The following is a 26291-nucleotide window of genomic DNA, read 5'->3' on the forward strand; positions in this document are numbered from 1 at the left end:
GATTACAGGCATGAGCCACTGTGCCCGGCCTTTTTTTTGAGATGGAGTCTCACTGTGTCACCAGGTTGGAGTGCAGTGGTGCGATCTTGGCTCACTGCAACCTCCGACTCCTCGGTTCAAGGGAATCTCCTGTCTCAGCCTCCTGAGTAGCTGGGACTACAGGCGCACGCCACCAAACCTGGCTAATTTTTGTATTTTTAGTAGTGATGGGGTTTCACCATGTTGGCCAGGATGGTCTTGATCTCCTGACCTCAGGTGATCCGCTGGCCTTGGCCTCCCAATGTGCTGGGATTACAGGTGTGAGCCACGACGCCTGGCCAATAAATCCATCTAATGTCTTAAACACTAAAACCTGTTTTTATTTTTTTTACTATTGAGGAAGTATCTGAGACGACATAAAAAATCCCCCTTAAGGTGGAATATTTTCTGACATGAAGGCCACCTTTTTAGCATTTATGAAAACAGGATTGAAGGGAGTGATGTGACAGAGTGGCCCAGGAAAAGTCTCGGCAGTGTAGAATTACTTAATTCCATACCTTCCTTACACAATTGGCACATTTGATTTTCTTATTTCTCACTATACATTCTTTTTTTTTGGTTTGTTTTTGAGATGGAGTCTCACTCTGTTGCCCGGGCTGGAGTGCAGTGGTGCAATCTCGGCTTACTGCAACCTCTACCTTCCAGGTTCAAGCAATTCTCCTGCCTCAGACTCCTGAGTAGCTGGGATTACTGGTGCCCGCCACCACACCTGGCTAATTTCTGTATTTTTAGTAGAGATAGGGTTTCACCATGTTGGCTAGTTGGTCTGGAACTCCTGACCTCAAGTGATCCACACACCTCGGCCTCCCAAAGTGCGGGGACTGCAGGCATGAGCCACTGCGCCAAGCCTAAAGTACTTTTTATTCAGGGCATTGTTGCAGGATTGTGTTAATAAATGAGAACTTTTCTTAGCAATGAATGTTTAAGAAATGAAAATTTGCTCGTTAAAATTTACACGTGTGTTTCAGTTGAGGTAATTAGGGAGTGGGACACCCGTAAATCCGTTTGTATCGTGTACAATAAACATTGCACACTTCTCTCCCCTTCCTCTCCAGGAACTTTAATGGAATTGGGTATCTCCCCAATTGTAACATCTGGTTTGATTATGCAGTTGTTAGCTGGAGCCAAAATCATTGAAGTGGGAGATACACCGAAAGATAGAGCTTTATTCAATGGAGCCCAGAAATGTGAGCATTAATGCAGTTCCAGAGCATTTTCCACGTTTGAGACTGCTTGCGGTCAAGATGTTTTCTCGGGCTTTCCTTGTCGTTGGTGGTAAGCATGCTCTCCTTTCCCCCACTTCTCGTCAGTGTTTGGTATGATCATTACCATCGGGCAAGCCATTGTGTATGTCATGACGGGGATGTACGGGGACCCTGCGGAAATGGGTGCCGGGATCTGTCTCCTTATCATTATTCAGGTAAGAAATCCTATATTTTCCTATGCAGATAACAAAACAGTTTGATTCCTTTTTTCTTTTCTAACAGTTCTTTAGGTGATTGACTTGTTCATTTTCTTACTGTTGAATTATTTGATTGTAGTATTTTGATCACTGAAGTGATATGTGTACATTTTTTTTTAAAACCTTCTATGACCGTGATGTGTTCAAATTGTGTTGATGTGAAAAATTCAAATTTATTCTAAGAGCTTCATAACTGCATCATACCAAGAATTATGGATCAACTGTATTGATTCTTGAGATGCACAGTTGTCACATTGTGATGTCTCTGGAATCAGGGTGTTTCTGTACAGTAAACAGTGCCTTCCACTTGCGGTCCGCCAGGAGACAGTGGTGGTGTCACTGCCCGCGTGGTGTCGGCTTGTTCACGTCGTCGTGACGTTAGTTGGCTGAGTGTGTTCTTGACAGAACGGCTGTTTGAGTTCAGTTGCTGTCTAAAGGTGTTCAGAAAATCTGCTGTGATTTGTTACTGAAATGAAGGTTATTGTTTAAATATAGAAGGGCAAGCTAGAGGACAAATATCTACCTCGAGGTCTAAAATACCTTTTTGTAAGGAGAAAATTAAAATTCTTTGTAATAAGGTATTCTGTCACAAGTACATTGGCAGTATTCTTTTCTTAGTAGTACACAAAATAATGTTTTAAATGGTAATATCGTAGAGTCAGTGAAACACTATTTATACACACATAAATATGTTCTGTGGGTTTTTTAAATGGATGCTTGGGAATGGAATTTTTTTTTTCTTTTTTTTTTTTTTTTTTTTTTTTTTTTTTTTGGTGAGACGGAGTCTTGCCCTGTCGCCCAGGCTGGAGTGCAGTGGTGCGATCTCTGCTCATTGCAAGCTCCGCCTCCCGGGTTCACACCATTCTCCTGCCTCAGCCTCCCGAGTAGTTGGGACTACAGGCACCCGCCACCACGCCCGGCTAATTTTGTGTGTGTGTGTGTGTGTGTGTGTATTTTTAGTAGAGACAGGGTTTTACCGTGTTAACCAGGATGGTCTTGATCTCCTGACCTTATGATCCACCCGCCTCGGCCTCCCAAAGTGCTGGGATTACAGGCGTGAGCCACCGCCCAGCCACTTGGGAATGGAATTTTTAAAGGCCAACATAATTATCAGTGTCCTAAGTATCAATTTTTTTTTTTTTTTTGAGATTTAGTATCACTCTGTTGCCTGGGCTGGAGTGCAGTGGCATGATCTCAGCTCACTGCAACCTCCGTCTCCTCTCCCGTGTTCAAGCAATTCACCTGCCTCAGCCTCCTGAGTAGCTGGGATTACAGGTGCCAACCACCACGCCCAGCTAATTTTTTGTATTTTTGGTAGAGATGGGGTTTCACCATGTTGGCCAGGCTGGTCTTGAACTCCTGACCTCGTGATTTGCCCACCTCAGCCTCCCAAAGTGCTGGGATTACAGACGTGAGCCGCCACGCCCAGCCCTAAGTATCTTAAAGTATGTTAAGTTTAGAAGATATTTTTCCATTGTACAATCCTTAAAAACCATTTAGATAAATTACCCAAGAACGGATTGTACTTAAGTTATCTTTCTTGTGTTTTGAAAAGAAGTTTGTTTAAGTTAATAAACAATGGGTATCTGAGGCCGGGCATGGTGGCTCATGTCTGTAATCCCAGCACTTTGGGAGGCCCATGGGGCAGATCACGAGGTCAGGAGATCGAGACCATCCTGGCTAACATGGTGAAAACCCGGCTCTACTAAAAATACAAAAAAATTAGCTGGGTGTAGTGGCGGGTGCCTGTCGTCCCAACTACTCAGGAGGCTGAGGCAGGAGAATGGCGTGAACCTGGGAGGCGGAGCTTGCAGTGAGCCGAGATCGCGCCACGGCACTCCAGCCTGGACAACTGAGTGAGACTCTGTCTCCAAAAAAAAGAAAAAAATGGGTATCTGGAGTCCTGATTTTCTTGGAAATGCCTCTTCTTGTTCACTTTATGAAATTCAGATTAGTTTAGGAAATTTTTTCTTTTTTTTTGAGACAGAGTCTCGCTGTGTTGGCAGGCTGAAGTATAATGGCACGATCTCGGCCCACTGCAACCTCCCCTTCCTGGGTTCAAGCGATTCTCCTCCCTTAGTCTCCTGAGTAGCTGGGACTACAGGTGCCACCACGCCTGGCTAATTTTTCTATTTTTAGTAGAGATGAGATTTTACCATGTTGGTTAGGATGGTCTCGGTCTCTTGACCTCGTGATCCGCCTGCCTTGGCCTCCCAAAGTGCTGGGCTTACAGGTGTGAGCCACCGTGCCCAGCCAGGAATTTTTTTTCTATCAGTTCAAAAGATGAAGATCAAGCTCAGAAAAACATTTTTAAATAATCTCAAGTACCAGTTTATTAATATATACATTGAGAGAAATCTGACTGTCTCAGACTGGTGTGGTTGAGCATCCTGTTTTTTTGTTTTTGTTTTTGAGACGGAGTTTCACTCTTATTGCCCAGGCTGGAGTGTGGTGGCGCGATCTTGGCTCACCGCAACCTCCCCCTCCTGGATTCGAGCGATTCTCCTGCCTCAGCCTCCTGAGTAGCTGGGATTACAGGCATACACCACCAGGCCCGGCTAATTTTGTATTTTTTAAGTAGAGACAGGGTTTCTCCATGTTGGTCAGGCTGGTCTTGAACTCCCAACCTCAGGTGATCTACCCGCCTCACCCTCCCAAAGTGCTGGGATTGCAGAGCATTCTGTTTTTTAAATTAGAAACGTTATGTAGGAAGCAAAACATAAGATTATTTAATGAGTGTAATTTATATCCACAAAAGTTATACTGTTCAAGTATTTATTTAGCATTAACAATAAACTGACTTTTCTAATGAGATGGAACTATTTTGTCATTTGACTAGGGCAGGAATTTTTTTTTTTTTTTGGAGACAGAGTCCTGCTGTGTCTCCCAGGCTGGAGGGCAATGGTGCAATCTTGGCTCACTGCAACCTTTGCCTCCCGGGTTCAAGCAGTTCTCCTGCCTCAGCCTCCCAAGTAGCTGGGATTACAGGGGCCTGCCACCACGTCCAGCTAGTTTTGTATTTTTAGTAGAGACGGTTTTGCCATGTTGGCCAGGCTGGTCTTGAACTCCTGACCTCAGGTGATCCACCTGCCTCGGCCTTCTGAAATGCTGGGATTAGAGGTGTGAGCTACCACACCTGGTCTAGGGCAGGACTTTTTAATGAATGATCAGGTTCTTTGGAAGCTTTCTGATCCCCAGTGTGTTCCCATTTGGTAGAAGATACATTTCCTTAAAGAATAACTGTCAGGTGTGGTGGCTCACACCTGTAATCCCAGCACTTTGGGAGGCCGAGGCGGGCGGATCACTTGAGGTCAGGTGTTTGAGACCAGTCTGTTCAACATGGGAAAACCCCGTCTCTACTAAAAACACAAAAATGGGCCAGGTGCGGTGGCGCACACCTGTAATCCCAGCACTGTGGGAGGCCGAGGCAGGTGGATCACGAGGTCAGGAGGTCGAGACCATCCTTTCCAACATGGTGAAACCTTGTCTCTACTAAAAATACAAAAATCAGCTAGGCATGGTGGTGCATGCCTGTAATCTCAGCTACTCAGGAGGCTGAGGCAGAACCCAGGAGGCAGAGATTGCAGTGAGCTGAGATTGTGCCACTGCACTCCAGCCTGGCAACAGAGCCGGACTCCGTCTCAAAAAATAAAATAAAATAACACCACCAAAATTAGCCAGGCATGGCAGTGCATGCCTGTAATCCCCCATCTACTAGGAAGGCTGAGGCAGGAGAATTGCTTGAACCTGGGAGTTGGAGGTTGCAGTGTGCCAAGGTCACACCACTGCTCTCCAGTCTGGGCAACAGAGTGAGATCTGTCTCTAAAAAATAAAAAAGATTAACTTTGTCTTTATTTCTCCATTTACAAATCACTTGATTGGCAAATTTACAGCCCTTGGGAATTAGGGAAAGAGGCGCATTGGATGGGGAGAGAAGATATTCTGGAGTCTGATTTTAGTGCCTTTCAGTGCTTGGGGTTTCTCTTCATATGCTTTAGGTATCGTTGACGGTATGGACCGGCCAATTGTTGCCTTCAGTTTTATTTCTTTATAGCACTTTATGCAATCCAGAGTTTAGAATAATCTTGATTTTTAAAAGACACTTAGAACTGGCATGTAGCTCGTAGAACATTATACATCAAGAAAATGTCTGTAGTATCTTACTTAAGGATATATTCAGATTCCTAAGGAATCTCCCCTGAGTGATTCTCAGCTAGCTAGCTATAGGATTGACTTCTTACAGAGTCAGTTATGGATTTAAATTGATATGAAATAGTTAAGCTATTTTAATGTTTATTTTCAGTAGTCAGAAATCAGAAATAGTTACAGTCCAAGAATGAAACAAGTGAAGTGGATGTATACTAATTCATTTACATGAATTCTGATACACAAATATGTGTGTTACGGTGAATTCTTCTGTTAATGTGGAGAGAGAGATGTCACGTTTGATTATAGGTGGGCAGTGACCAATTTGTGTCTTTCAAGGCATTGCTAAGATTGAAAATATGTGGATACACTGAAGAGCTATGATTGGATCAGTGTGTTTCACCCAGAAACATAGGTTTTGAAAACTGTTTGCATGCCGTTGTGGAAGGTATTTCTCACCTTATTTGTTCATGTTTTCATTCTCACCTTATTTGTTCATGTTTTCATTCACATGGTTAGTGTTTTTCAGCTAGTGAGTTTAGAAATCTAAATAGCAGGTCTTGATTAAAAATTTTAAAAAACTATTAGAGAATATCAGTGTGCATGGCATGTAATAAAGGTAAGTATGTTTTGACATACTTAACAAAAGGTAGTTTGACAAAACTAAGTTGTGTGTAGGTGCCATGCAGGGTTAAAATGTTAAGTGCCATGTTTATACTAGCTCATCATACATGTCGTCCATTCCCCGTGCACACGCGGTTAGGGTTCAGGTCCCATCACTATAGACGCTCCTGCCACTTCCTGGGTTCCTATCCCTTTTCACAGGCATGCATGATATTTACTGTCTTTTATTCCCTTAATTATAGAAACCGTTTCTCATTTCTCTATAATTTCTTCTTCCCTTTGGAAAAACCTGAGTTTAATTTTCACAGGACAGATATGAATGACTCTGTAGTCCGATGGTCCCTGTTCTGAACAGGGGTCTGGAGAACGAGTGGTTTCAGAGCTGCTGTGGGACTCTGGAGAGCTCATTTCTCAAGGCCCATCACGACGCTGTCTGGTGGCTGATGTTCATGGACAGCTGTTATTTCCTGCATAGGATGGGTTTCTCGGTTTATGATGGGGAGTATCTGTTCACTCATGACATGATTGTGGTTCAATAGAATCGGTAGTAAGTCCTAACCGCTACATTATTTTGTCAAAATGTCAAACTTGGTTTTCAAGCAGTAAAGGATTAGCATGATCTCTCTTAGAAGTTTGGAGAATCATACCCTTTCTCCTGTCCATTGAAACTCAGACTAAAAGACTGTAAATAGACAAGTTAGGCTCTGTCCAACTATTGAAGTGGTAGTTAAGGAAAAAACAACACTGTCTAAGGTAAGCATGCCTAAAAGGGTCTCATGTGGTTAGTTTGGTGGCTCTTCTAGCAGGTGATACTGGATCAAGTGAGTACAAAATGAGGGGGGCGGCTTGAGAACTGGGAGGAATGGAAGTGACTTCCCCACTTCTGCCGGGGGGGGGTCTTTAAAGTGGGGACATGTGTGAAGTTGGGGCATGGAAGCATGTTTTCTTCCTGTCTTGATTAGCTTATTCCAGTGCAGGGAAGGGGTCAGATGACGGAGGAGGTCACTTGCAAGGCTAGGGATTGTTTTTCATTAATGCATGCTTTTACAGGAATGTCTTCTCCAGGAAGCAAGTTCAGAATTTTCAATATCCCATAAATTAAAGTTAGTATGGTTTCATTTTTGAAAACATTATGAGCTTAACCTTAACTGTCTTCAAATTTACATTCAATCTTTGTCACTATGTGTATAGAATGCATTTTTACATTGTTGCTGGAGTACATATTTGAGTACATATTTGTGTTGTAGTTTTTTATTCTGTACACATTGTATAGAATATACATATATATAATACATATATAATGCTTTTTTCAAAGGATCAGCACAGCCCTTAGACTTACCCTTTGATGGCAGTGTACATTTCCGTCTTGCTATTATACCAGAATTCATCTGACTTTTTACTTCCTTGGAGGTATTTGGGATGTTTTCAGTTTCTTGCTGTCATAAATTCTAGAATACTGTGATCATTTTTTTTGTTTCAGTGTGCTTTTCAAACAGGCTTTATTTAAACATTGCAAAAGAAACTATTCAGATAAGTGTAAATAGACTTTAAAGTTGAAATGTCTGCTTTATAACGCAACGGTATTTCCAGTCCTCTTACTGTTCTGGATTGGCCTGGGTAAATGAAAGCAGGCCAAAAGATGCAGTTGGTCATCGTAGTGAAATTGCAACGGTCAGGCCTTAATATTCAAAACGCCCCTAGCTTGGAAATAGCCCATGGTGTTCCTCTCCCCCTTTCTTGAGTTTGTTCTTGCTTCTGCTTACTTGCATTTCTTTCCCCACAGTTGTTTGTTGCTGGTTTGATTGTGCTGCTGTTAGATGAGCTGCTACAGAAGGGTTACGGCTTGGGGTCTGGGATTTCCCTCTTTATTGCCACCAACATCTGTGAGACCATTGTCTGGAAGGCCTTTAGTCCCACTACCATTAACACTGGCAGAGGTACATCGCACAGTGACTGCAACTGCACGCGTTTTGCTGGATGTGTGCTGGGAAAACCCATCGTGTCGCAGTACATGCCTAGAGCCATTCTGGTTTGCCCTCCTAGGGGATAAGGAATGCGAATTCTTCAAAACTTAATACGCAGAGATGTGTGGAGTAAGCCACACTACCTCAGCGAGAATAGTACCAAAATTTTAGCCTCTGCTCATTTAAAATTTCAGTGGTTGCAAACAGAGTTTTAAAATTTCGTTTGTTAACCTTGCTTAAGGCATTGCTGCAGAAGCCATTTATTTGACTGATTTCAGCATCCGTAGGGGGATAACAAGGTAGTGGATTTTAGATTTTTCAAATGGAAAGACTTGTTCATTGAATCCACCCGGAGCACTCCTACTTTGCTGCTCTTCTAATTGGCTTTGTAATAGCACCGAAGTTTTGAAATATTTCATTCTCTCTTTCCCCTTCCTCATCTCCACTTCTAACAGATACTGTCCTAAGTGGTTAATACCTAAACTCTGATCCCAGCCTTAAGAAAATTGTAATGATTATTAATGTTCTTGGTGCAGTAAACCTCAAGGCAGGCTTGATAGAGTGACATCTATCTCTTAATTCTGACATCTCTGCTCTGCTTTGCTGCTTTTTTATTTTTTTCTAAAAATATTCTCTTCCTTCCCTAAAGTAAAGGAGAGGCAAATCTCTATGAATGAAATTTTGCTTTGGTAAATTTTACATTGTATGTTTTCATCAAGAATAGCCTCTTGAGAAAACTTCGGATTTATGCTATAAAAAGATAGATTTGCCTCAATGATCTAAATATTTGTAGAACCTGCTCACATGGCTATATCATAAAGCAAACATTGGCGAATTCTTTTGACTCATATTTTCTGCTGTATACTGGACTTTCACAGTTATTTGTTTGAGCTCTGGGACAGCTTTGGACAAGGAGTCCACAGGTCGTGTCTGTCTTGATTTTACAGGTACTGAGTTCGAGGGCGCAGTCATAGCTCTGTTCCATTTGTTGGCCACCAGGACGGACAAAGTCCGAGCTTTACGGGAGGCTTTTTACCGGCAGAACTTACCCAATCTCATGAACCTCATTGCTACAGTTTTTGTGTTTGCTGTTGTTATATATTTCCAAGTAAGTATAATCTTTTCACCAAAGTAAGTGGGATGTAGACTTTCACTGTGCTCTGGAAGACAATGCCATCTGACATGCTCGTGTTTGACAAGTCAGAGTTTAAGATCAGGGGAAATACAGTTTTGCAATTCGAGTCTCCAGACTCTGATTTTAGGGTGTGAAATATTGGAGTCTCTGTACTTTCTTGGTTTTCGTTTTGGCCCATCAGCAGGAAGCAGACTCTCGACACTTTAAAAGGCAGAACGTCTTTGTTAGCATTGTCTTTGCTTTTTTTTTCCCTGAGAGTTTTGCTCTTGTTGCCCAGGCTGGAGTGCAGTGGCGCGATCTTAGCTCACTCCAACCTCCAGCACCTGGGTTCGAGTGCTTCTCCTGCCTCAGCTTCCTGAGTAGCTGAGATTACAGGCACGTGCCACCACACCTGGCTATTTTTTTATTTTTTATTTTTTATTTTTTTTGAGATGGAGTCTTGCTCTGTCACCAGGCTGGAATGTAGTGGCGTAATCTCGTCTCACTGCAACCTCCGCCTCCCGGATTCAAGCGATTCCCCTACCTCCGCTTCCTGAATAGCTGGGACTACAGGTGCCCGCCACCATGCCTGGCTAATTTTTTGTAATTTAGTAGAGACGGGATTTCACCACATTGCCCAGGATGGTCTTGATCTCCTGACCTCAGGATCCACCTGCCTCGGCCTCCCAAAGTGCTGGGATTACAGGCGTGAGCCACCGCACCCAGCCGGCATTGTCTTTTCATCCTCCCCACTGTTCTTTGTTTTCCCTCTCTGGTCTCTGTTCTTTTCTTAATGTGTCTAGTTCCCCCACTTACTCTTGGTTTTCTTTTTTAGGGATTTCGCGTTGACTTGCCCATTAAATCGGCCCGCTACCGAGGACAGTACAGCAGCTACCCCATCAAACTCTTCTACACCTCCAACATCCCCATCATCCTCCAGTCGGCCTTGGTGTCAAACCTGTATGTTATTTCCCAGATGCTGTCTGTTCGATTTAGTGGCAACTTTTTAGTAAATTTACTAGGACAGTGGGCCGTGAGTATTATGTTTATTTATATTATTTACAGTTGATTATAATTTGCATTTCATGGTTGTATTTTTAACGGAATGAGGTCAACATTGGAGCATTTGCTATAATATTTTCAGATTCACTTACCTATATAGCAGAGTTTAGTACGTATCTGGAAGAACTGGTAAGTGTTGCAGAAGTTAAGATTGCCCAAGTGCTTTTTATTATTTTGCTGTCCAGGAAGCACTTTCACATCTCATTTGAATGACCTTTTAAGCTAAAATTGTGGTTGATTTCATAAAAGTAATTTCCTGTTTTGTCATCTTATTCCAGTATTGTCTATAGTAATGTTTTCTCAAAAATGCTCTTTGCTGTCTGGGCGTGGTGGCTCACTCCCATAATCCCAGCACTTCAGGAGGCTGAGGCGGGTGGATCACCTGAGGTCAGGAGTTCGAGACCAGCCTGGCCAACATGGTGAAAACCCATCTCTACTAAAAATACAAAAATTAGCCAGGCATGGTGGCAGATGCCTGTAGTCCCAACCATTCAGGAGGCCAAGACAGGAGAATTGCTTGAACCCGGGAGATGGAGGTTGCAGTGAGCCGAGATCATGCTGCTGCAGTCCAGCCTGGGTGACAGAACGAGACTCTGTCTCCCAAAACTAAAAATAAAAACTGCTATTTGTGCTGCTAACATATGAGATGCCGGACTCATCCTATCCTTTCCTATCTCCCACCCTGCCTCCAGGCCTCCTCCATTTTTCAAGGTCTGAACGGCAGTAAACCAGCTTGTGATGAGCTGGGCTAGAGACAGGCATGCTGTTAACTAGATGGTAGAGACAGCGCTGCTGCTAGTAATATAATCCTGTACATTCTCATATACATCCCCCTTGTCATAATTTTTTCTAAAACAGTCTAGCCACTTTGTTATTGAAGCGTGAGTTACTGTGGGACTGAATTTTCATAGGTTTAAATTCTGTCACCTAACAAAGGGGCATTTTCCCTCTTAAAATTACAGATTTTAGCCCGGAGTGTTGGCTCTCATCTGTAATCCCAGCACTTTGGGAGACCAAGTAGAGAGGATAGCTTAAAGGCCAGGAGTTGGAGACCTGTCTGGGCAACATAGCGAGACCCCATCTCTACAAAAGAATTTAAAAACTAGCTGGGTACAGTGTTACGTGCCTGTAGTCCTATCTTCTCAGGAGGCTGAGGTGGGACGATCGCTTGAGCCCAGGAGTTCGAAGCTACAGTGAGCTATGATCATACCACTGCATGCCAGCCTGGGTGACAGAGTGAGACCGTGTCTCAAAAATAATAGAATTTTAAAAGACTAATGTCCTTTATTCTTTGCCACAGTATGTAATTCTAGAATTTGCACCCCACCAAATAATAGTATTTTCTTGTACAGTTATTCTTGCAATATGGTGTTTATTCTGTGCATTTGTCTTCATGTACTATCTTTTTCATTATACCTCTGCTTTTTCATTGTACCTTTCTGCTTTGACTGAATGCCATTTAAAGAAATCCCTTTTTTTTTTTTTAAAGAGAGTAAGACAGTAACTCTTATGTATCAGTTGAAGGGAATAGGATTCCCTTTATTCATAATACTTCTTTTCCATTCATTTAACACAAATGTGGCTAATGTTATAACGAGGACACGAAAGTTAGAGACAGGAGTAAGAAGAATGCTGTTTCTGTCCTCCTCAGAATAGTCCAGGAGTAGTTATTACTCTGATGAGAATTTCCTAGTGTTAGTGCTTTGAGTAGTTGGTCCTGTGCAAATTGTGTTATGACCTTGAGTAAGCTTCTTCTTAATGAGAGAATTATTGGGAGATAGTGCTTTTGATCTGGGATTAGTGATTCCAGGGGCACAGTAAAGAAAGCATTTCACAGTCATAAATTCAAGAACCAGGTACTGTAATCATTGCAACTAAAAATTGGTTTCTCACCCCCATCTGTATACCCCAAAACTTTATTTAATATGAGCAAATAATACTGTTCCTATTTCTATAAGACTTTTTAAGTGTGTAGATAAAAATCCAGTTATTATACTTATTGAAAGATTACTCCTTATAATAACATACAAGCCACATAAAGTTTAGGCAGCAAGTTAAAGTTTTATGTCAATATTTTAGTTGATTGCATTACTGTTTTCATATGGAAGGATCACTCATAGGGCTCTGAATATTCTGACTGGATACTCATAGCTCAGAAATTTTCAGATTTTCAGTATAATCAGAGGTCGATTGTAAATGTAATCATATTCTTGTTTTCAGTAATGGAAGATTTTGTAATATATTACAATTTTTAAAAATGATTCATAATATATTTTCAGTGTCTTGCATGTAACAGGTGCTCATTGTGTAACTTTGAAGGAGTGAAGGTATTAGACACAAAAGGACATTCTGAAGCTACATAGAATGACTAGCTGTACATGCCTTGAACTTAAAACACTGTCATTTCTGAGAAGTTTGACGTGTCATACAAATGTATTCCTAATTAGGTTGACCACTTGTTCTTTGTACCCCTGTTCTGTAGGATGTCAGTGGGGGAGGACCCGCACGTTCTTACCCAGTTGGAGGCCTGTGTTACTATCTTTCTCCTCCCGAGTCCATGGGCGCCATCTTTGAGGATCCCGTCCATGTCGTTGTTTATATCATCTTCATGTTGGGATCATGCGCATTTTTCTCTAAGACATGGATTGAAGTGTCTGGCTCCTCAGCCAAAGATGTAAGTGTTTGGTTTATTTTAAAATAAAACTCTTGGCGATGCGTGGTGGCTCACGTCTGTAATCGTAGCACTTTGTGAGGCTGAGGCAGCTGGATCGCTTGAGCTTAGGAGTTTTGAGACCAGCCTGGACAACATGGCAAGACCCCGTCATGACTAAAAAATACAAAAAAAAAAAAATTAGCCGGGCATGGTGGTGCGTGCCTGTGGTCCCAGCTACTTAGGAGGTTCAGACGGAGCATTAACACTTGAGTCCAGGAGGTGGAGGTTGCGGTGAGCCAAGATGGCACCACTGCACTCCAGCCTGGGTGACAGAGCGAGATCCTGTCTCAAAAAAATAAAAAAGGCCGGGTGCAGTGGCTCACGCCACTCAGGAGGCTGAGGCAGGAGAATCGCTTGAACCTGGGAGTCGGAAGTTGCAGTGAGCCGAGATTGTGCCACTGAACTCCAGCCTGGCGACAGAGCTAGACTCCGTCTCAAAAATAAATAAATAAATAGATAAATAAAAAATTTTTTAAAAAGTAAAATAGGCCGGGCGCGGTGGCTCACGTCTGTAATCCCAGCACTTTGGGAGGCCGAGATGGGTGGATCACGAGTTCAGGAGATTGAGACCATCCTGGCTAACATGGTGAAACCCCATCTCTACTAAAAATACAAAAAATTAGCTGGGCACGGTGGTGGGCGCCTGTAGTCCCAGCTACTTGGGAGGCTGAGGCAGGAGAATGGCGTGAACCCGGGAGGCAGAGCTTGCAGTGAGCCGAGATCACGCCACTGCACTCCAGCCTGGGAGACAGCGAGACTCTGTCTCAAAAAAAAAAGTAAAAACTTTGTTTTTGAAAAATTCATATTTAATTGTCAAAATAGTAGTTGATACACTCCTTTATAACTTAAACTTTAATTTATACATTTTTAATGAGTCAGTGTCACCCCAATGGGCTAAATGTTGGTTCCCAAAAGTAAAAAATTCTTAGCTGTTACAGTGGTTTGCAACCCTCCTGCAAAACAAAATCTTGTTTGGTAATTGAAGAAGGGTTGAGAAGCACTGGTTTCATATGGCTAACATGGAATGGAGTGGCACTGAAACTTTGGTTTCCTCAGGCTTCATGTGAATGATATGACAGTGTAACTTTCAGGTTATTGTATGTTACTTGTTAGTGTGTGGGAAGCACTTCACATAGAACGTGGTAGATGTAAGCAGTGAAACGTTGGAGTTGGATTTTCAAAGTAGCTTTTCTCTCGGCAGGTAGCTAAACAGCTGAAAGAACAGCAGATGGTAATGAGGGGCCACCGGGATACCTCTATGGTTCATGAGCTTAATAGGTAAGGCCGCTAGATGGACGCCTTTGTAGGCCTGTGTTTGTGTTTCAGTCTTTCAGTGATGGCTAAATGTTTTTCTTTGTTCAAGTTCATATTTAAAGCCCTTCCATTCAGACAAATGAATCAAAATTTCACACAGAACTTGTTTTCCATGTCAAAACCGACAACTGAATTATTAATTGAAATTGTGGTGACTGCTCTGCTCATCCCAGTGATAAAATCTTGCAGATTGGTGCTGTGTCCAGCGTTGGCTGGCTGCACATAAAATCACCGGAGAACTTTTAAAAAGGATTTCCCAGGAATTGTGGCTTATTTGGTCTGGGGTGAGTTCCAGACATCAGGGTTTCATTTTTTTGGTAATAGCTTTATTGAGATAAAATTCAGATACCATGTAATTCACTCACCCGAAGTATGTTGTCCAGTGTTTTTTAGTATATTCAGACTTGTACATTCCTAAGTTTGATTTTAAACACATTGTCACCACCCAGAAGGAAACCCTGTACCTACTGGCCCACCCGCCCAACCACCAGCCCCAGGCAGTCACTTTTAACTTCGGCTCTACAGACGTGCCTCTTCTGCACATTTCATGTAAATGGAATCATACGATGTATGTTATTTTGTAAGTGGCTGCTTTCACTTGGCATCATGTTTTCACAGTCCACGTGCTGAATTCTTTTCATGAATAAGATTCGATTGTAGGGCTTTACCACGCTTTATCAGTTGATAGAAATGTGGGTTGTTTCCACTTTTTATGAATAATGCTGTTGTGAACATACTTGTACAGATTTTGTGTGGATGTTTTCATTTCTCAAGGAGTGGAATTGTTGGGTCACATGGTAACTGACTCTGTGTTGAACATTTTGAGGAGCCGCTCAGCTGTCTTCAGGGTGGCTGCTCCCGTCCACATTCCCACCAGTGGTGTGTGAGGTTCCCCTGCTGCCTGTCCTCGCCAGCACCAGCTCTGGCTTTTTAATTTCAGCCATCCCAGTGGATGTGAAGTGGGGCACAATCACGGCTCACCGCAGCCTCCCCCTCTTGGGCTCAAGCGATCCTCCCCACCTCAGCCTCCAGGGTAGCTTGGGACCACAGGTGTGCGCCACCATGGCCAGCCAGCTTTTTTTTTTTTCCTGAGATGGGGTCTCGCTTTGTTGCCCAGGCTGGAGTGCAGTGGCACCATCTTGGCTCACTGCAACCTCAGCCTCCTGGGTTCGAGCGATTCTCCTGTCTCAGCCTCCCGAGTAGCAGGGATTATAGGCATGCGCCACCACGCTCGGCTACTTTTTGTATTTTTAGTAGAGACAGGGTTTCCTCATGTTGGCCAGGCCGGTCTTGAACTCCTGACCTAATCATCTGCCTGCCTTGGCCTCCCAAAGTGCTAGGATTACAGGCGTGAGCCGCCATGCCTGGTGGGATCCAGATTCCTTCTTTTGTATGGGGGCATCCAGTTGTCCCAGCACCACTTGTTGAAAAGGCACCAGTATTTTTCCTTAAACTTTTTATTTATTTAGAACACAGACTGCAGAATAGTATGATGGATCTCCAGCTCCAGTTGTCATCATCCTGCTGTTCTTGTTTCACCTCTCACCGCCTTTAATCTTTTTTCAGTATTTTAAATTCCATTTTTAAGTTTTCCAGGTGATTCTACTGTGCAGCCGAGGTTGAATTACTTAAGTGGATTTGCAGAATCTTATGACATAAATTTGTTGATACTTACTCTTCATTCCACAAGAGGGAACGAAAGGTTACTCATTTAAAAATCTTAAACATCTTAATATTTAAATCTGTCCAGGAATCTCATCTCCTGTAAGATCATATATTGTCTTTCTTGGCTGTTGACCGGTTTCTGGAAATTAAGGTCAGAGTCTTTGCCTGGATCAGAGCTCCCGTTCCCACGCCGTGTCCTGCACAGCCCTCCATACAGCAGTCCGTTCCCCCTGGAGTTCAGGGAGGCTTTAGACCCAGCTATGGCTGCTGCGCCTCGACCTGTTTTCGTCTCTGCTGCTGCCTAACTCGGGGTTTTGTCTCCTAGGTACATCCCCACCGCGGCTGCGTTTGGCGGTTTGTGCATCGGTGCCCTGTCGGTGCTGGCCGACTTCCTGGGGGCCATTGGGTCCGGCACTGGAATCCTGCTGGCAGTCACTATTATTTATCAGTATTTTGAAATCTTTGTGAAAGAACAGGCCGAAGTTGGTGGCATGGGTGCTTTGTTTTTCTGAATGTTCAGAGACTTCATTCTGTGCGTGTGAAAGGGAGAACATCTGGACGGATCGCTTTTGTCAGATGACACTGGTGATTCCCCTTTTCTCCCCTCAGTTTCTTGTTTCAAGTGCTGGCTGACCCGTCTCTGACATGGGCACCGAGCTAAGTGTGTGTGCAGCATTAGTACCCGCTGCCTTAAAACTCAAGTTTACATTACTCATTTAAAAAAAGTACATCTAGTGTTGCCTGTAATGCTGGAAACCAATGTATCTACCTTGCTGTGTTAAATCATGACAGTGAGATGGTGACATGGATTCGTTTTGCACATAACATTCAAAACACTTAATATTGCCCCCACTTGTTTAAAAATAAATGTAGTTCAAATTGCCACTTTCCAGTATTTTTGAGCTTATTTAATGAGTTCTGGAACATTTATATCTAATCTATATTTTAGATAATTACTTTTTATACTTTTTTAACTCATGGTATCCCTACTCCCCACCCCACCTCATTTTTATTTGTCCCTTCTCAAAGCAGCCACTTAGCCCACATGGGCAAAATCAAGTGTCCAGTTATTTCTGTCACTAGAAACAACTGCTTTTAAGGCTCCTCCACCTCCTCCTCCCTTCCTAGTGACAGCATCATCGTGCTGTTTGCCTGTATTGGCTATGCCTTCTAACTCCAACCAGTCACTTGAGAATACTCTTTCAAGATTCTAGGCCCTGATTCTTTTCTGTTTAAATCCCTAAAGCAAAGATCTAATTCTCAAGCAATGTCTGTAGTTAGTGGGGGTGAACAATGAGTAATTCATGCTAGGAATTTGTGTCTGTTGTTGTACTCACAGCAGCAACATGAGTGTAAACAGTAGACAATAAATTTTATTTAAGAAAACTGACTCAGTTGTGTTGGAAAAAAAATAAAGAAATCTGATATTAAACATTTTCTAAGATCATTTGTATAAGTTCAGTGTATTTATAAGAAGTCCACCCTGAGATGCCTATAAAAGTCAAATGTAATTACACTTCAAACTTTAATCCTAAATTATTGTCGGACGGTGACCAACTTACGGGTAATCATATATGTGACTAACATTGGGGAGGAAACAGGAAAACAGTGATCTCAAAACCATATCCCAGTCTCCATTTAAAAGCATAGTTCTTGGTAAATCATTTTGAAAACTATGTGCTTTATTTCCCAAAAGATCAAACTTAATTTTTAAAAGACATCCTTTTCAGAAGTATGGGTTTTCACTGCTGTTTAGTTTCTTTTTTTTTTTTTTTTTTTTTTTTTTTTGAGATGGAGTCTCGCTCTGTCGCCCAGACTGGAGTGCAGTGGCCGGATCTCAGCTCACTGCAAGCTCCGCCTCCCGGGTTTACGCTATTCTCCTGCCTCAGCCTCCCGAGTAGCTGGGACTACAGGCGCCCGCCACCTCACCCGGCTAGTTTTTTGTATTTTTTAGTAGAGACGGGGTTTCACCGTGTTAGCCAGGATGGTCTCGATCTCCTGACCTCGTGATCCGCCCGTCTCGGCCTCCCAAAGTGCTGGGATTACAGGCTTGAGCCACCGCGCCCGGCCAGTTTAGTTTCTTAAGTGTAGTATGTCTTACGTAGCTTATGCTTACAAAGCCAAATAATCACAGGGGCAAGGCAGATGAAGGCAGGCAGGATGTTAACAATGGCTCGGAGAGCATCTGCCGAGGGCCTCAGACCACTGTTACCATAAAAAAACATCGACCCAGTGTTATGATGTCCGATTTTTTTTTCCCTAAAGAAGGTGGAAATATGGCTTTTAATAATAGGAAACCTTCAGTTTTTAAATGCAGGGCAAAGAAACATTTTAAAACAGTGCTAGCCAGACTGCCAGTTCTCAAACAGACTTAATTTCCAAAGCACAACCTTTTCATGTTTATAAAAAATAGAAATGGCATTTAGGGATACATCCTAGGATTTGGCTCTCACTTCTAAGTGGCACTCTGAGGAAGAAGGAGAGGATAAGGGTCAGCTGCAGAGGTCATTCCCATGGGGAGTGGCTGGGGAGGAACTGGGCTATGTGGAAAGACTGGGCTGCGCTTCTCTCTCAATTTCAATGATAGCCTGTGGCTTTGAGAGCTAAGAAGAGTTAGAGCTGTGAAGAATCACAATGCCTGTGATTGAAATCGGGATTTAAAAAAGGGTTAGAGGCATAAGGGAAGGCTACCATTATAGGAAGTAGTTGGATCTTAATTTTCACAAGTATAGGGCTAGACAGCTTCATCTATAAAGTTCTGTATTTCCATAATTGTTTTATCTTTAGGAAGTCCAGTGTAAAGACAGTTTCACAGAGAAAAATATCCTGGGCTCAGACAGTGAGCCTGTGGACAAATGGATATACTGTAGCCTTCTGGCATTAGCACCCTGATTTTATCTGGAGAGCCCTTTCATCTGGTTCGTAGGGCCTGGCTTACCCGCTGGAGCCAGGCTAGAAACATGACTTAGGGCTGGATGGGAATCGTCCTGAGACTTCTGTGGGGGCCAGACTGGAAAGTCCTGGAAAATCGTGGAGCTGCTGGAGGCCCTAAAAGTCAATACAAAAAGAGCTAAACTCACTAAAGAGGCTAAGAAAATGGCCCAGGAACACTGGTAGAACTGCTGGATGACAGGGTTTCAGGCTGTAATGAAATGGGAACCACATCAATCTGTACTTCTTGCTCTGAAGTACTCTGTATTGGGTTTCACATACTGGCTGATCTTGCTAGTTCTATTCATGGTTTAACATCAAGATATTACTGCCCCAAACCATATCAGTCTTATGGATTTGTTTTCAGAAACTTCAAGTACTCTTTGAGGTAAGGATAGGAAAAGAGATCCTCAAGTATGTGCACATGCTTGAGGGATGGCCCTGAATTTTCATTAGTCTCCTAGCCTCGGTGTAGTGAATGGAATCAACCATTTTCCTTACTTAAAATTAGCTGGTTCAGCTTCAGTAAATAGGTGGACTTAAACTAGTTGTGGATTCTACTGAATCCTACCCTAGTTGGATTCAACTACCCTAGATGAATTTTGCATAGTAAAAATTCAATTAGAAGAGGCCAAAGAGCCTTTTTTTCATTTTAACGCTGTTTTAAACACCAACGGAGTACATGGTTATTTGCATGCCCAGCTACAGAATTTTACAGTGGGGGTTGAGAGTGGAAATAGTTGACCTAATTGGGAACTCAGGTCTGTTTTCCTGTACAAATATCCCTGTCTACCAGACTAGACTAGAAAAGTAATTGAGCTGCAGTTAACTGCTGTTGAGCTTTAAAAAAACTGGAGTAAACGTACTTGCATTTATCTTCTTTTTTGTTAATTTTAGCTGGTTATTGAAATGAGGGTCACAACCTACCTGTAATTTGCAGTTCCATACCACCACCACATCTGTTCTGTGCTTTTATTTTAGGAAAAAGCTAATGGCAAATCTACACGGAACTAAGTTGAACACAAAGTCTTAGTGGAGAAGGCCTGGCGGTCTTGCTTACAAAAATGGCCAGTGTCATATTTGGCCTTAAAATTTCAAGAAGGGCACTTCAAATGGCTTCGCATTGGCATGTTTCAGCGCTAGAGCGTAGGAATAGACCCTGGCGTCCACTGTAAGATGTTCTTCAGCTACCAGCGCTGTGGAAAGCAAAGAAAACAACTTAGACCATGCCATTAAGGAAGGACAAAATATCTTATTCAATCAGTATTTGTGGAGCAAGTACTATATGCCAGTTCCTATGCTAAATGCTGGTGATACTTTTTTTTTTTTTTTTTTTGCCTATAAGGATCTTAAAGAATAAAGACTATAAAGGCAAGATTACATTCCTAGCATGAGACAAGAACATCAGGGATAATGATTTTATGTGTTAAAACAGTAAAGTTGGAAGTGTATAGAGCCAGTCACTATACCTCATTTACAGCTGGGGTAGGGCTTTGTTATTCTGAAGCTAGATGGTGATGATTATGTAGGATCTTAGGGATTCCATCTTTTCTGCTGCTAGGGGATACATATTTTCCCCTGGCAAGTTAAACTGTGTGCATGTTAGGACTGGAGATACACTACCAAGAATGAGGTCTCAGGACCTTATTACCACAGGCTTTCATTAAAATTTCTGTTTCACTCAGATGGAGGTTACCAGATGTAAAATCAGCCTTTTGTTTTCCTAGCCGCTTGTTTGGGAACAAGCTTGGGGACCTTTGCAGGCAGGGAGCATGTCCTACTCTCCTGGGCATAGCAGGTGCTTAGTAACTGGCAGATGCTACTCTTTGTGGCAAACTGATCTTTTTAAAAATTATTATTTATTTTTTATATTTTTGAGATGGAGTCTTGCTTTGTCGCCAGGCTGCAGTGCAGTGCCACGATCTTGGCTCACTGCAACCTGCGCCTCCCGGGTTCAAGCGATTCTCCTGCCTCAGCCTCCTGAGTAGCTGGGAATACCAGCATGCACTACCACGCCTGGCTAATTTTTGTATTTTTAGTAGAGATGGGGTTTCACCATGTTGGCCATGCTGGTCTGGAGCTCCTGACCTCAAGTGATCAGCCTACCTCAGCCTCCCAAAATGCTGGGATTACAGGTGTGAGCCACCACACCCAGCCAGCAAACTGATCTTAAAGTGTAATACCTTCCTTCCGATTTCTCAAATGTTGCTTATTGAATAAATGGTTTTATTACCATGTTTTGATTCTACTAAAGCTAGGCAATTCGGTTCTTTTATCCCTCCTCCTTTATAGCCACAGTCGCCCTCTCTCCACCTCCCCTCACTTACCTCACTTACTCTGTTTTTTCTCCCTCTTCTAAGACCAAAAGGGAAGTTAAGAAGGTGGAAGGGAGAAGGAAGACATTTTTAAAAAAGGATACTCTTCTATTAAAAGATAACCCCGCATGGCATTTCACACTTGCCTACGTCACCCTACTTTCCACACACCTCCTCAAAGGGAGGGGCTGTCATTGTTCCTGTGTTATGAAAAAAGCCGAGAGAGGCTTCGGAACCTGTTTGACGTGACAGCTAATTATGGTCTGCGGAGCCTCAAACCGAGTCGGGCCTGTGACTCTGAGCTGCGTTGCCTCGTACTGATTGTCACGCCTTTCTCTAAATACATGCAAGACAAATTATTGTATCCATTCAGTATGATTGTTCTAACTGTGGCTTTCAGCTGTCAAGGTGGCCTCTACCTTAGATCTAGTTTTTGGAAAGGTGAAGCCGGAGTGGAAGCTGTCGAGGGATCTGAAATCTGATTTTATCCAAATAAATCACAGCAGCCTTTGAAAGACACACTCAGATTTTCAAACAAATAACAGACATTTCAAAACCAGGCGCCCTGCTTATTCAGTGAGACTGTAAGCCGCTGATGCTCAGGGAAAAGCTTAAGAAACTGCTCTTAAAGCTTCAGGCCAAACAATGCTTCAAGTCACATTTGAAGTAATCACTTAAAAACAGTAGAAAAATCAGGTGTCAATTACCTAAAACACTTATACCCAGTAAAATATTCCCGTGATGAAAAGTGTTGGCTTCTTTCTGGATGAGTGGCAGGGATTTGCCGGCCCGGACGGAGGCGCTCCTTGAAAGGCCCATGCTGCGCCTCCATACGGTGTCTCCTCTCGTGGTTTTATCAAAGGAGTTTTCTCTCCGTAAGCTTACCTACTGTTTACAAAGTCCCTAAAAGATGGGTGGCCAGGAAGTATACAATGCATCTCCATGACCAGTGATTTCTTTTTTCTTTTTTTTTTTTTGATGGAGTCTCGCTCTGTCTCAGGCTGGAGTGCAGTGCCACAATCTCGGCTCCCTGCAAACTCCGCCTCCCGGGTTCACGCCATTCTCCTGCCTCAGCCTCCAGGCGCCCGCCACCGCGCCCGGCTAGTTTTTTGTATTTTTAGTAGAGATGGGGTTTCACCGTGGTCTCGATCTCCTGACCTTGTGATCTGCCCGCCTCGGCCTCCCAAAGTGCTGGGATTACAGGCGTGAGCCACCGTGCCCGGCCTATGATCAGTGATTTCTAAGGGCCACACGGCTAGTCTGGTTTATTATGTGAAAAGCGTATCACACCAAGTATACAGGAAATACCTCAAATATTTGTTGGAGTATCATCAATTTCTCCTCGAACATACAGCCTCCACAAAGGACTGTCCCTCATACTAGCATACTCGAGGGAAAGCTAACAGCTTCTCTACCCACACCTTTGCATCGCTATGGATTGAAGGTTTAAAGTGTAGAATCGTTTTGGCTACTCAGCAGGAATGTCATTTGGGCCGCTCTGTAGGAGAAAAAGCCCCTACCAAAAGTTTGCACTTGACCCAGAATGCTTTGCTCCTACTTTCAAACTCTGTGCCACCCAGAAGGGAAAATTAGTAGTGGTCACCTGCAAGTTTTACAAGTTGCTAGGCATTTGACTTTAGTGGTATCAAAAAGAGAAAGATACGGAGTTATATTTAGTACCCAATTTGCTGGGATGGGGACGGGGAAACTGGAGAAAGCTGGGTTGCGGTCTGGAGAATGCTTACCATGGAGTCTCTGCAGCAGGTCATTCTTGGGTAAAGAAATGACTTCCACAAATTCTAAACAGACAAAGTGCAAGTGAAAACAAAGCTAACGTCAAGGGCCTACCAAAACAACTCAAAATGTCTGCAGCCATCACCACTACAAGAAGCTGTACACACTCGGCCACGAGGAGTTGTGGAACATACCTCCATCCCCTGGAAATAAACAGAAGGAGAACATTTCAGCAAGGCCTGGAGTGGTAACATGGGAAGACTTTTATGCAAGAGGCGTCAAAAAGGCTTTAAGAATTTCACAGAAACCTGGGTCTCTGCTAACTTAATTTATATACATTGTCAGACTCGAGCAGTATGAAGTTATTGTTCTCCACATAATGTTAAGTGGCAACATTTAAAGCATATTCGATAAGATGTATATTTTTTATAGATATGAATCTCCATATTGTGGTAAAATATACAGAACATATAAAAACATTTTAACCCCTACAAAGGTACAATTCAGTGGCATTGAATAACATTCAGAATGGTGCGCAACCACCACCAGTATCCATCTCCAGAGCTTTTCATGACACCCAACAGAAACTCGGGATCCACTCAACACTAATTCCCCATCCCTAGTAGCCCTTACTCTACTGTCTTCCTCTTATCAGTTTGTCTATTCTGGGCACCTCAGATAAGTAGAATCACAGTATTTGCCCATCATGTTACCGCATGTTTCAGCGTGTGTGTGTTTGTGTGTATATTACATTTTGTGCATGCCTCCATCTGCTGGCAGACACTTGGGCTGTTTCCACAGAGGCTGCCATGAACACAGGCACACAAGTGTCTGAGTCCCTGTTTCAGTTCTTCTGGGTGTAGACTTAGGAGCTGAAATGCCAGATCATATAATAATTCTGTATCTAATATTCTGAGGAACTGCCAAACTTTCCCACAGTGTGTTATATGTATATGTGCAGTTCAAAAATTAAGATTTATTTATTTATTTATTTATTGGAGACAGGGTCTCACTCTGTAGCCTGGGCTGGAGTGCAGTGGCGCAGTGACGTGATCTTGACTCACTGCAACCTCCGCCTCCTAGGTTCAAGGGGTTCTTGTGCCTCAGCCTCCCGAGTAGCTGGGACTTCAGGTGCGCACCACCACGCCTAGCTAATTTTTGTATTTTTGGTAGAGATGGGGTTTCGCCATGTTGGCCAGGCTGATCTCGAGCTTCTGACCTCAAGTGATCTGCCCACCTCAGCCTTCCAAAGTGTTGGGATTACAGGCGTGAGCCACTGTGCCCAGCAAAAAATAAGACTTAAATTTAGTTGCATTTTAGTTCAGGGATACTGAAACATAAATAAGAACAACTGAAGAGGGTAAGAAATTAAAGAATATCACGGATACTGATTTACTGTGGTGTACCTATAAATACCCCCTTTAAAAGGATGGGAGACAACACGGAACTGACAGAGACATTAACAGCTTTGGAATCCAAAGTTGCTAAGGATATTAGAGAGCGAAGAGAAGTAGTGAATAAGCTGCTGCCCCTTAACAATTACCTAGGCCTTTTTTTTTTTTTTTTTTAAGAGACACATGGTCTTATTCTGTCACAGAGTGGCGCCATCATAGCTCCTCCAACTCCTGGGCTTAAGTGATCCTCCTGCCTCACCGTCCAGAGCAGCTGGGGCTACAGGGGAACTGACGCCATTTTTACAATACACGTGAAGACGGAAACCAGGGTGATTTAAGTTTCTCACTGTTTACTATTTAAGCCTGCAGCTCATCTTACTAAGTGGGAATACACCTCATATAGAAAACAGGGAAATATGTCATTTAACAATTTTTTTTTTTTTTTAACAAAGAAAGCATAAAGATCAATGAAGTGGCAAAAGAAAAATGCTAAAATACATGATTAGGAAGAGACAAGAATATTGACGAAGTCTGTTTGAAAGACCAATTCTTTCTATGAAAGACTACATTCTTTTAATAAATCAAACTAGCAGCAAGTTCCAAGACACGTAATGCGACCGCACCACCTTCAGCACAGCTGACGCGCACGTACCTGGCTTTGGCTTCGGCCTGGCGTTTTCGGCATCATCTCCGTTAATGGTGACTGTCACGATGTGTGTGGTACAGTTTGACAAGCCTGGGTCCATACAGACCGCTGTGGAGAGAAGGGACAGTCAGATGCGTCAGTCCCTGTGGCATTTGTTTCACTACGGTCTTAGGAAGAAGATGCGTCTCGCAGCTCAGCGTTGACGTGGAGGTGATGCAGGAAAACTAGTTCTCACATTTGGTAGGCAGACGGGCAGGCTGCAAAGCATCTGGGCACACTCACTCTCCCCAGAGCGCCCGAGTCAAGCTTGCTAGGTCTGCAGGCTTAGATGGTACTGACAAGTTGTAAAACCCTTCACCACAACAAACTCAAAAAATCTTCCAGTGATGAGGGTAGCACATGGATGAGGTGGGTGAGCAATAAAACTCAGGGTGTGGGAAATTCCAAAAGGCAATTTATTTGTTTTTTGAAACAGAGTTTCACTTTGCTCTTATTGCCCAGGATGGAGTACACTGGCGTGATCTCGGCTGACTGCAACCTCTGCCCTCTGGGTTCAAGTAATTCTCCTGCCTCAGTCTCCCGAGTAGCTGGGATCACAGGTGTGTGCCACCTGGCTATTTTTGTATTTTTATTTTTTTTATTTTTTAATTTTTTTTTTTTGAGACGGAGTCTTGCTTTGTCACCCAGGCTGGAGTGCAGTGGCCGGATCTCAGCTCACTGCAAGCTCCGCCTCCCGGGTTCACGCCATTCTCCTGCCTCAGCCTCCCGAGTAGCTGGGACTACAGGCGCCCGCCACCTCGCCCGGCTATTTTTTTGTATTTTTTAGTAGAGACGGGGTTTCACCGTGTTAGCCGGGATCGTCTCTCGATCTCCTGACCTCGTGATCCGCCCATCTCGGCCTCCCAAAGTGCTGGGATTACAGGCTTGAGCCACCGCGCCCGGCCTTTTTGTATTTTTAGTAGAGATGGGTGGGCTTTACCATGTTGGCCAGGCTGGTCTCGAACTCCTGACCTCAGGTGATCCACCTGCCTTGGCCTCCCAAAGTGCTGGGAATACAGGCGTGAGCCACTGCACTCAGCCAAAAGGCAATTTAATTTCATTAACTCTCCCCCAACTTCAGGCCCTTCTGATTCCAGTTTCCTCCTGAGTGGGGAGATTCACTTACACT

The 26291-nt window shown here is 43.2% G+C and overlaps 4 protein-coding genes across 5 annotated transcripts in view; 2 read left to right on the top strand and 2 right to left on the bottom strand.

Moving 5' to 3' along the window:
- Positions 1-17535, top strand: part of SEC61A2 (SEC61 translocon subunit alpha 2) — a 39467-nt gene extending 21932 nt beyond the window's left edge. The window contains exons 5-12 of the mRNA XM_050803223.1: positions 1095-1226; positions 1350-1459; positions 8055-8208; positions 9183-9343; positions 10185-10382; positions 12894-13085; positions 14326-14402; positions 16429-17535. Of these exons, the coding sequence (XP_050659180.1) occupies positions 1095-1226; positions 1350-1459; positions 8055-8208; positions 9183-9343; positions 10185-10382; positions 12894-13085; positions 14326-14402; positions 16429-16615 (1211 nt within the window). The 3' untranslated portion in view covers positions 16616-17535. The remainder of the gene's footprint in view (positions 1-1094; positions 1227-1349; positions 1460-8054; positions 8209-9182; positions 9344-10184; positions 10383-12893; positions 13086-14325; positions 14403-16428) is intronic.
- CDC123 (cell division cycle 123) overlaps positions 1-26291 on the top strand; it is a 421061-nt gene that overhangs the window by 317712 nt on the left and 77058 nt on the right. The gene's annotated exons all lie outside the window — the stretch shown is intronic.
- The window catches only part of UPF2 (UPF2 regulator of nonsense mediated mRNA decay), a 727243-nt gene that overhangs the window by 239224 nt on the left and 461728 nt on the right, over positions 1-26291 (bottom strand). The window lies entirely within an intron of this gene.
- Positions 19993-26291, bottom strand: part of NUDT5 (nudix hydrolase 5) — a 28998-nt gene continuing 22699 nt past the window's right edge. Inside the window, exons 7-10 of one of the 2 annotated variants that reach the window (XM_050803285.1) lie at positions 25130-25231; positions 23278-23286; positions 23095-23148; positions 19993-20230 (exon numbers count right to left, since the gene is read on the bottom strand). In XM_050803285.1, the coding sequence (XP_050659242.1) occupies positions 20121-20230; positions 23095-23148; positions 23278-23286; positions 25130-25231 (275 nt within the window). In that variant the 3' untranslated portion in view covers positions 19993-20120. Of the gene's footprint in view, positions 20231-23094; positions 23149-23277; positions 23287-23308; positions 25232-26291 lie in introns of those variants that run through there. The other variant, XM_050803283.1, reaches the window with a different exon arrangement.

Source organism: Macaca thibetana, chromosome 9, assembly GCF_024542745.1.
Source record: "Macaca thibetana thibetana isolate TM-01 chromosome 9, ASM2454274v1, whole genome shotgun sequence".
Classification (NCBI taxonomy): Eukaryota; Metazoa; Chordata; class Mammalia; order Primates; family Cercopithecidae; genus Macaca; species Macaca thibetana.